Source organism: Cydia splendana, chromosome 25 (assembly GCF_910591565.1).
Source record: "Cydia splendana chromosome 25, ilCydSple1.2, whole genome shotgun sequence".
Lineage (NCBI taxonomy): Eukaryota > Metazoa > Arthropoda > Insecta > Lepidoptera > Tortricidae > Cydia > Cydia splendana.
The window spans coordinates 3,139,095-3,150,809 of record NC_085984.1 but is presented as its reverse complement, the minus strand read 5'-3'; the positions used below and the strand labels follow the sequence as shown (position 1 = coordinate 3,150,809).

General features: G+C 36.0%; 1 protein-coding gene across 2 annotated transcripts in view; it reads right to left on the bottom strand.

Annotated features, from left to right (window-relative positions):
- Positions 1–6,811: 6,811 nt before the first annotated feature.
- LOC134802746 (serine proteinase stubble) overlaps positions 6,812–11,715 on the bottom strand; it is a 32,232-nt gene continuing 27,328 nt past the window's right edge. For both annotated transcript variants that reach the window (XM_063775429.1, XM_063775430.1), the window contains 5 exons: positions 10,290–10,389; positions 9,157–9,249; positions 8,457–8,561; positions 7,527–7,634; positions 6,812–6,998 (listed from right to left, as the gene is read on the bottom strand). In XM_063775429.1, coding sequence (XP_063631499.1) covers positions 6,819–6,998; positions 7,527–7,634; positions 8,457–8,561; positions 9,157–9,249; positions 10,290–10,389 — 586 coding nt within the window. In that variant the 3' untranslated portion in view covers positions 6,812–6,818. The remainder of the gene's footprint in view (positions 6,999–7,526; positions 7,635–8,456; positions 8,562–9,156; positions 9,250–10,289; positions 10,390–11,715) is intronic.

Below are 11,715 nucleotides of genomic sequence, written 5' to 3'. Positions count from 1 at the left end.
ATATTATAGGTCATTCTCAAAAACTTTTTCTATGAGCCTACTCCGAAATTGCGAAAAAAAAACTACCGTTTCATACATTTCGGTGGATTAGAGTCAACGTTTTCTATAGAACAGCTGACTTTTTTTCGCGATTTCGTGGTTGGCCCCATAGTAAAAGTTGTTCAGTATGACCTACATATTCACCCCTCAGAGTTTAGTGAGTGTAACAAAAGCATCTGTAATTACCTAATTCGAAATTTGAGTTATTTTTAACTTGTTAGACCCGAGTCTTCTGTAGAGACTTGAGTCATTTCAAGACTTAAAAAAAATCTACGTTATCTTCATGTAATATTCATGGTATGGGTACACCATACAGTCAGCAGCAGAAGTTGCTAAGCGGACCAGGTGTTCAAAATGATCTTGACGCGACTCTATTGTTAAGAGAATAAGAGCTTGTCAAGGTAATTTTGAACACCTCGCCCGCTTAGCAACTTTTGCTGCTGACTGTACAATAACGCTTATTTTCTTTACTGCTACAGTCTGACGAAAAAGAGTAGAAATTAAGTTTCGTAATTTAGTGTCGTCCTATTCAAACCAATCTTTATAAAACGGGACGACACTACAGTATTGCCACTTTTTCTATTCTTTTTTTCAGACTATCTAGATAAAACATACAAAATTGTTGACGGAGTCTGTTTTCAGAGACTTTTTTTGTTGCGCTTATAAAGGGCCATTTTATTGAATGAAGCTGGGTAATGGGTACCATGCCACAGGCGGACCTGCTAGAGGGGGTATTCTTTTTATAATTTTTATTTTATAGGTAAGTTTCTTTTATTTTAGTTTTAATTTTAATTTCTTTGTAGTTTTAGTTTATATTAAAGGTTAGATTTCCATTTTATTTAAAGTTGTAACCTAAACTGTTTTTTCAAATTTGGGATTTTTGTATGTTATACCTACTCAGAATCATGAGCTCTTTTGATCCTAATAGGAGAAAAAAAGTGTCCCAAAATTTCCATACAATTTTCGATCTTTCCATTCCGTGACCGCCACACAAAGTCTATGAAAAATGGTAACGGAATGGAAATAAAAACCTTGGGACACTTTTTTCTCCTATTAGGATAGAAAGAGCTCGTGATTCTGAGTAGAAATAACGTAAAATTTCACAAATTAAAAAAAAAAGTGGAGGGGACAACTTTAAATAAAATGGCCCTAAAACGTGCAGCATGCTAGCCCCTCAATGATGTCAGAAGGATATTTAAAAGCTGCACTAACGGGTTTTTTGCGGAGTCCTACGCCCGTGTATGGCCGCCTTTATGCGGCTTGGATCATTGCTATTAAGTATTTTATACGACTAAATGTACTTTTAAGGTATTATTTAATTGGGTGATAATAAAAAACCGGCCAAGTGCGAGTCGGACTCGCGTTCCAAGGGTTCCGTACATAAGTCCGACTGACGCTTGGCTGCATATTTCCAATAGGTTTTCCTGTCACCTATAGGTAAGGAACTATTTTGTGTATTTTTTTCAAATTTTTAAACCCAATAGTTTCGGAGATAAAAGGGTGGGAATGGTCATTTTTGGCTATTTTCTTAAATAACTTCTAACATATATATTTTAACATTATAAAAAATATATATTTGAAATTCTCAAGATGAGCTCTTGATATATAACAAGATATAGTTTGAAAAACTTTATTTTTAAACTTTCTCATTTACCCCCAATTTACCGTATTAGGTACCCCATTACCAGAAGTGGCCCCCATGTTTAAAATTCATTTGTTTACGTTACATGTCCATCTTTGGGTCACTAATTTACATATGTGTACCAAGTATATGTGTATTTTCAACTTCATTGGTCCAGTAGTTTCCGAGAAAATAGGTTGTGACAGACGGACAGACAGACAGACGCACGAGTGATCCTATAAGGGTTTCGTTTTTTCCTTAAGGTACGGAACCCTAAAAAGCGGTAGGGGGCTGTCCATAAATTACGTCATCGATTTTTGACGATTTTGGACCCCCCCCCCCCCCCCTATAATCATCCAAAAATCATGCTTCAAATGACCCCATTCCCTCCTACTTCATGCTACCGTCATCCGATGTCCAGACCCCCCCCCCCCCCCTAATTTGAAATGACGTAATTTATGAATAGCCCCTAGGTGTGTAAGAAAATAAATATTATTAGCAGACTTCGGACAGTTTATCGCAAAAATAAATATGGTATGGAACATAATACAATTTTTTTAACAATTTTGAACTGCAGTGATTGAGTCTAATCTGGAAATTTTATAAAGATACTGTGTACATAATATGAGTTTAATAAATCTTGTCCTATTTTGAGAGATAAATGATTTTTGATGGTTTTGCGATGATTTGTCCGACCTCTGATTTTTAGTGTTATACCTAATAGCCTCTATTCACGTATGTATAGAAATATGTAGTTTGATTCTATAACAGATTGTTATTCGGCGTATTCTGATTTTAATAACACGTTATGTATAACAGATGACATGTTAACATAAGGGATCATCCATAAATTACATCACGCGAGTTTCTTGGTCTTTTGACGCCTCCCCCTCCTTGTCACAGTTGGTCACATTTGACAAACCCCTCCCTCTGGTATGACGTCCCATTTTTGGCGATTTCCTTTTCAATGAAATCGGCATTTCGGATTAGGTATTATTATTTTAGTACAATAATATTTTTTATAGCAGAAATATTAGTAATTTTATAACAGAAAACCAATTAGGAAAGAAAATTACACGAATAAAAACGGTTATCGTTCCAAAAACTCGTTATTTAACTGCACAGTGGATAAAAAAATATAAACATCAAACGGTTACTAATGAACTTAAAAGTAAAATAAAATTAAGCTAAAAAAAAAGTTAAAGTGACATCACAAAGTTTGTGACTCCCCCCTCCCCCTTGTCACAACATGTCACATTTTATTGACCCCCTCCCCCCCTAAACGTGTGATGTAAATAATGGATGACCCCTAAGAATGTATACATATTCAATATGGCGGATGTGTCACCTTCTCAGAAAAGACATCAACGCGCAAGTTCAATGCCATGCGTGCGCGCATTCTTATTGCAATGAATGTCATTTAAATAATATTGTGTAATTTTAGAGATTTTTTTAAAATATTTAATTTATTTATTTATACATAACTTTAATCATATTATTAAAATATTCAAATTATCAGAGTGCTCTCTTCCAGAATTTGTAAAAATTGTGTTCTTAATATATTTTGTTAACAATTTTTTTATCTCCGATTTTTACATTCTACACGATTACCAATCAGGTTTAAACTCATTAAATATTTATAACAAAACCTCTACAAAAACTATTATTTACGAGTTACAGTTATTTAAAAATAATTATAATTACAAAACGGTAGGTCCATCTAGTGGTTTAAAATAGAGCTAAAATGATATCTTTGTTCAGAACAAACTCGGCTGAGTTCGAAGTCTTTTGTGCAAGTTATTAGTACTTACTAAGCAGTTCCAAACGTGGCTCATAGATGGCGCTAGTGTTTCGTGATCTAGCTGTCTTGTCAATTACGTAGTTCTGGATTTATACACCAGGGGGCACGCATTATAGTGCTTCAGGTAGGTATCTACTGTAGGGATCTAGAGGTCTAGTACTTCATAGGTCGTTGACGAGACAAAAAACAATTTGTATATTTTTCCAATGGTTTATTTTATGAACATAAAAAAGCTACAAATAAAAATATTCTACAAATAAATAATGTAAAAACCTATAACTAAAACAATAGTAGGACCACATAGTCCAATCCTAATTTAGGACCTTTAACAAAATATCATTTAAATATCTTAGCATAATAAATGCCACTATGGTTCGTTTTTTTAGCATTAGAATAAGACTACGTGATCTTGACGTGTAAATTGAAAAACGCTTTTAAAAAATCAGTAACTATTACCTATGAAAGCAAAAGAATATAAATCATCGTATATGATTCATAATTGTTACATATTTGCCGTGACATTTTTCAAAAGTGTTTTTCAATAAAAGGACACGTCAACGATAGTTCACCGTTTTTTCTAATGCAAAAACGAACTATAGCGACATGACTACATGTATTACAAATCCATGTGTCAAAAAGTAACTAGAGTCAGACCAAGACTAGTCTGCAGCGGATTTGATAGCCCTGGCAGTATGTACAACAAGTGTTATATTAAACGTCAAACTTCTATGAAATTATGACGTATAAATGACACTTGCACTGCGTGGGCTATCAAATCCGCTGCAGACTTTTTATGGACCAACTCTAAGTCCTTCGAACATATTTGATTGTCAAAATTTGTGTTATACGGTCAAAATAACCATTTCTCAGTAGGTATCAAGAAATACAAAGAATATACAAAATTCTTATTAATAATTAGTAATTAGGTAAGTACTTACGACGAAAGTGGAGGGCCCGCGCGTAAGCGCCTTTTCATACAAATGTAGACCTCATTTTCCTCTCTGGATATTAACATTAAGCAAAATATTTTCACACAATTAGTTGTATATCCACCACAGATTTTTTTCGAGGTTTCAATTATTATAAAAGGTAGGAGCATTTAGATATTTGTAAGAAAACTGTTATTCGCTCACAATTTTTACAGTAATCAAAAAATCTAAGAAAGCCAAAATGTAGGGGCATAGCTATGGTAAATATACATCAAATTATGTAAAAATATTTTCCATATTGTCAATATTCAGAGAGGAAAATGGGAACTACGTTTGTATGGAGAAGTGACCGTCCCTTTTCCTCTTAATGAAAATTGGTAACAGCTCCTAGTTTTTGTTGTGTTCGTGTTGTGTTTACATAATGAAAAATGACAATGTGTAATCAAAGATTATACAATTAATGAAAATAATATTAAATTAAAATGATGTTGATGAATGATGACGATATAGATAATATCAATGATTACTTTATATTATCATCACAACTTTCGAGAAAATCTCGTAGATATGTAAATGTATAGATGTAGTGCATAATTGTTTTCCATCGTATTTTCTTGGAAACTATGTATATGAAAATAATACAAAAATACAGGACCTGAAAGTTACAAAATATATTTATTTTTAACTTCCAAAAAGGAAATAAGTAAGGATACCATTCGATTCCTTACATTTTATCCAAAAAAAGATTGTATGGCAACTATATACATAAACGCAATATTTCACCGACAAAAAGACAAAAACGCAATTTTCTTATTTTGTCCATACTTCAAGATGGACTCTCAGTGACCTTGACGTCACGTTCACTTATCGTTTTGTTAGGAGCGTTTCGCGAGTGAAGTACGACTGTCGGACTTTAACTATCATTTCTGACTTTTGTATTGCTTTAATGCAATGGGTCCCATATAGACATTTGATCCTAAAAACAAACCTGATCGATTGATACCATAAATGAAAATTTGTCATCTAGCCTATTATGCACTATGTCTGTATACTAATTATACCTATTCTCTTTGTTTATTGGTCACTTTGATTACTAACGTATAGAACCGGCACACAGAACCAGTATATTGCGCCATGAGTTGCTGTTGTTTTGACAACAAACCATAGAAGCGGAACGAGTCTCGCGAGCTAAACGCGTAAGCGCCATAAATTTTACGGCGCTTACGACGTTTTGGTCGTGTGGTACAAGTTGTGATTACGACAATTTCATTGTTTGGTATGTCGTCTCTATCAGTGGGAATGGGTCAAACAGATCACTGTGTTATGTCTTTCCTGTAGACATACACAAGAGTTAAGGGCTATAAAGGTTAATTTTCTTATTTAACCCTTATCCACGTGAAAAGGTCCTCCTTTTATTTAAAGAACTATGATAAAATCATTACTTACATGCCCACAAGCTGTTAACTATTGCCCACAGGAGAGAAAACTAGCGTGTTATCGCGAACAGCACATTTTTCTCTACTGTGGGCAATAGTTAACAGCTTGTGGGCATGTAAGCAATGATTTTATCATAGTTCTCTAAATAAAAGGAGGACCTTTTCACGTGGATAAGGGTTAAATAAGAAAATTAACCTTTATAGCCCTTAACTCTTGTGTATGTCTACAGGAAAGACATAACACAGTTATCTGTTTGACCCGAATATAGGAGTAACTTAGGGATAGTTACCTAAATTCCTTAGGGCTGATTTAGACGGCGTGCGAACTCGAATGCGATTTTAGTTACATTGCGGACCAAAACCCACAATGGTACGAAACTCGCATGCGAGTTCTCGCATCGCCTAAATCAGCCCTTATAAGCAAAATACGTCTTCGGGTAGTCTTGTGTTAGGGTCAGATCAGTTAGACCAAGATAAATCTGCAACGATTTTGATAGCACACCGCGTGTGTTATTTTAAACGTCAAACTTCTAAATTATGACGTATAAATAACACTTGCACTGCGTGTGCTATCAAAATCGTTGCAGATTTATATTGGTCTAACTCTATTCAGGATTTATATATTTTATTTCTAGAGTTTTTGCTTCAAGGATATTGTCTCTTCAAGGTATTTTGATGCTTTAAAGCCGCTGAGTAGTAGTTTCGGGCATATTGTCATCTCGGGTTGTTTCCATATTTCTTCCTCTCTGGTTTTTGATTTTAACAGTTTGTTGGTCGTTTTTAAGCTGTTAACAATTCGTCAATCCAAGTTGTAATATTTTTCTTTCGGGTTTTTACTTTATGTTTTCATATTTTTTTCTCTCGGGTTTTTACTTTTAAAAGTATATCTGGTAGTTTTTAAGCTGTTAAAAGTTTGTCAATCCAAGTTCTATCCATTTTTTTGTCTCGGGTTTTTTACACCATAGTGAATTTTCTTCTCGGGTTCTGACCTCTTAAGGTGTTATAAGCTTGTCGATCCACGGCACGAACTTCTGTATGTTAGTGTATACACCTGGCAGGTGCTCGCGGCCGCAGCCGATACCCCACGACACGAGGCCGATGAGGGTGCTCCGCCCGTCCATCTTCATGGTGAGTGGGCCGCCGGAGTCGCCTTGACAGGAGTCGCGGCCGCCCTGGAAAAAGACAATACAATACAATATAATACTATACAATACAATACAATACGATACGATACGATACGATACGATACAATACAATACAACACAACACAACACAATACAATACAATACAATACAATACAATACAATACAATACAATACAATACAATACAATACAATACAATACGATAAAATACAATACAATACAATACAATACAATACAATACACTACAATACGATACGATACGATACGATACGATACAATACAATACACTACTACGAATACACAGATAATACATGAAGACAGAGGTAACAACAGGCGGCCTTATCGCAAACTTACTAGCTTTTGCCCGTGACTTCGTCTGCGTGGAATTAGTGACAGCAGCTGGAGTAAGTATAGCGCCTGAATAAAATCTTATGGCAATCATTCAATTTCAGCATAAGCTTAATTGCTTACATCAATCAAAAAGCAATACATTAACTATCTCAATTCCACCATTTCTACCCCCCGTTTCACCCTCTTTATACCTCCTCTTTTCATACCTCTTTATATCCTGCGCAAAGGAACACATCGTGGATGGTCTCTCGGCGGCCGGCGGCGCGGAACCAGCGCTGGCAACGCTCGTTCGGGATCACTTCTACGTCCACTTCCTGAAAATTACCATAGATAATAAATAAAATAATTAAAAAAGCCTTTTATTTCTCGCAGGTACTTAATTAACAAACACAATTCATTATAGCCGGTCAAATAAGTCCGTCAATAGCAAAAGGCACAAAAGTCAAATTTTCTATGGGACGGTTACCCTTCGCGCTTATATTTTTAAATGTCAAATCAATTTTCTAATATGGTTGGTGTTATGTAATACGTAATAAATATAATTACCATAGAATGGTTAATAAAGATTTGGAACAACGAAAATCAACGATAAGTAACTAATAAACTTGAAGGTACAGTACAGGAGAAACATTCTTTAGAGAGTCGACATATTAACCCTTACCCTAGTCTGCACTAACCCTAGGGTTAACCGCTTATGCCCGGTTCACAATGACGTAAACCGGTACTGGAATATAATGATTCCACAGACAAGACATCCTCCAGACAGCATAGTAGCTCTACCCCCTCTGCCACGCATACGGTAGATTTACTCCATTTTCGAGTCGAAAGTGTCTTTGTGTGACGTCCGTGTCTTTGAACGGACCAATCACGGCACGGGACCTCACTCACCTTGTCCTCCGCATCCCCGTATTTTTGGCAGCATCGGTTTCATGAAATAATTGCTCTAAACTCCGTCTAAAGGATTCCTAGTCTATGAATAATTCCAATAAGCATTCCAGTGTCAAATTGTACCTACTGGTAACCATGGTAACTCCAGGTTTAACTGGTTAACCCCGTGTTAGTGGGATGGTGCAAGTGGCGCCTAAAAGTTATTGTCATTGTCTATGGCTGGGACTTTAAGGTCAATAAATAATTACCTGTAGTACTGAAGGTACTGTGCTCTGCCCATGCCTCGTTCGGCCCCAGCCAGCCACCGTCGCCATCTTGCCGGCTAATTTTATCTGCTTCTGAGGTAGACACACCTGGAATCAAAACGTTAATCAATCAATATATCAATTTAAAAAAGCCTTTTATTTTCGAATTTAAACTGAGTAAAGTTATAGCAAAAGTAAGCTAATTTTCACTACCTAGACCTAAATATATTTTATTACTTAGTAGACCAATTACTATGTATCAAAGAATTCTAATTGAAGTATTATTATACTTTGAGAAATTTAGCGTAGAAAAAATATAGTAGTAACTATAGCAGTCACCCTATTAATTCTAAATTAATTTTATACTGGTAAATGCTTTCCCGTTTATGAAGCGGTTTTGGCATGCATGGATCCTATAGCATCTCCTTAAGCGGGTTTACTTTAAGCCCCCGATGCAAAAAGAGCGCCACCAATGTCTGTCTGTTTGTCTGTCTGGCTTCGTAGCTCTCCAATGGATGGGCCGATTTTGATGCGTTTTTTGTGTAAAAGCGAGTTTCCTATGTTGGATAAAAATTGATCCAGCAGATTGAAAGTATTAGCTCTTTTCCGAATAATGTAAGGCATTTTTGGTATAAATTTTTTTGACATTAAGCGTAGGGGTGTTATTAAATATTTTTAATGTAAAAGTCATAATATGACTTACCGGTAATATATGTTGCTTGAACACGACGCCCCTGTCCAACTGGACCAGCGCCACGTCGTTCCTGAAGTCGGCAGGCTCGTACGACGGGTGCACCTAAAATTTTTCAAAATTTTATCTAACGTACATATCATAAACCCTGCTTTCGCTTTTGTTTTTTCTGGGACCGACAAAAGCGGACGACAAGAGGTGGAATATCAAAAATAAGTTTTTGGCAAAACTTACATATTTATCTTTTTTTTTTTTGTAGCTTTTATCGCTGACTGTACTTTTCTTACGACAGACAACTAATACTCATCGAGACAATTCTAATAACCCCTAACACAATTAGGTTGCGTTGTTTCATCACTGACTTCCTATGGCCACCTCCTGTCTCCATCATCAGATCAGTTCGACAGTACCATATTATTGTATTGTCATCAGAACTACATACAGCTGCCAATTTTCATGACGCTACGATCCTTGGAAGATGGTTAAATTAGTTACCTTAGATTCCATTACATAGTGTTATTGTTAAAAAAATAATAATAATTAAATAATAGTTACATACAGGTCGACCTAATAAAAGCGTGTTAAAAACATAGAGATAGAAGACCTCGTGTCCTAACACAACATTATTGGAGTGGCTTCAGTGGCTCGGACACTAAGGGCCACTTGCAGTATTCACTAACCTGGGGTTAAGCGGTTGAACCTGGAGTTACCATGGTTACTAGTACAATTTGACACTGGGTTAACAATTTAACCGGTTAACCCCGGCTTAGTGGGATGGTACAAGTGACGCTTAGATAGAATGGGAGAGGATCGTGCCGTGAAGAGAGCGTACTTGGGACAACCAAATGGGAGACGCCCGATTGGACGTCCTGGATACCGCTGGCTGAATCGTCAAAAGTAGACCTCAGTAAAAGGATACAAAAGAAAAGACCAATTGATTAAATATAGAGCAGACAACAGGCGGTCTTATCGCTAAAGAGCGATCTCTTCCAGAAAACCTATGGGTAGCGAGAAATAATCGAAAAAGTAGGTGTAGGTGTAAGTACCTACCTATAAATAGATTAAAAAATAAATAACAAATAACAAAATGCTATTTTGTGGTTATTCCTAGCACTTATAGCCTATAATATTTATTTATTAATTACCTCCTTCCTCTGTACAGCGTACTCCTCATGAGAATACCGTTCTCCGGAATCCCGGACGTCCCACTCGCCGAGACGGACGCGGAGCTGGGAGTTCGGTGTGCTGGAAAAATCACAATAAAACATTAAATAAAATACAAATCATTTATTACTGGAAAGTGAGCAATAGAAATGATGTTAATGTTACATAAAGTGCGTCACAATCAGCCAGTATTGGGCGTACAATATACTGTTTCTAATGCCTGTCATTGAATATAATGTTAAATGTCAAAATTAAAACTATTAATAATGTAGGCGGATGACAAAAAGAAAGATTTAAGTAAAATAAATATATTATATCAATGTACCTAATGCTATAGAAAAATAAAAAAATAAATAATACAAAAAGGTAAATAAAAAATTACAATGTAAAAGTGAACGACTGATTTTGTTATAAATTTATAATATATCCAGATCAAATTCATTACCAGAATTACAATCAGAATTCGCCTCCTGGTAGTCTTTAGGCTGCTATCAATTTGTCCAACCTAATTCCAGCTAATTCTAAATTCTAACATTGTTTCTTCTCGGGTTTTTGTTTTACATGCACCTTCTAAGATATTGTCGATCTACTTATTATGGAAAATATTGATCAAGACATTCTCACATTACCTTCTTCTTCTTCCTTCTTCCTCGCGTTATCCCGGCATTTTGCCACGGCTCATGGGAGCCTGGGGTCCGCTTGACAACTAATCCCATGATTTGACGTAGGCACTAGTTTTTACGAAAGCGACTGCCATCTGACCTTCCAACCCAGAGGGGAAACTAGGCCTTATTGGGATTAGTCCGGTTTCCTCACGATGTTTTCCTTCACCGAAAAGCGACTGGCAAATATCAAATGATATTTCGTACATAAGTTCCGAAAAACTCATTGGTACGAGCCGGGGTTCGAACCCGCGACCTCCGGATTGAAAGTCGCACGCTCTTACCGCTAGGCCACCAGCGCTTCTCACATTACCGTAAAAGTATAAAACTTTGCCCTCTAACATAACTTTGCCCACGGCGTCACAGTTCAGTAAAAAGAGAAATAACTTAAAAGTAGTTACAGATACCGATACACTTTCTTCAGAAAGTGTATACCTACCTGTAAGCGTACCCTTAAAATAATTTCGCTTTTACTGAACTGTGACGCGATGGGCAAAGTTATGTTAAAGGGCAAAATTTTATCGGTATATTATTAACTTCAACTCTAAACTTACATAATCCAAAGACGTTGCAAAACCTCAAATTTTGCACACATACCTTTCGCAAAACTATTTCAAATAAATAAGCATACATTAGCTTAAATTATACCTCTCATACAATTATCGTTACGAAACTTAGAGTAATGGAGAAAGTATAGCAAATCGTATTTTACAATTGCATTCGGTAATACGTCCATTAGTGGAGT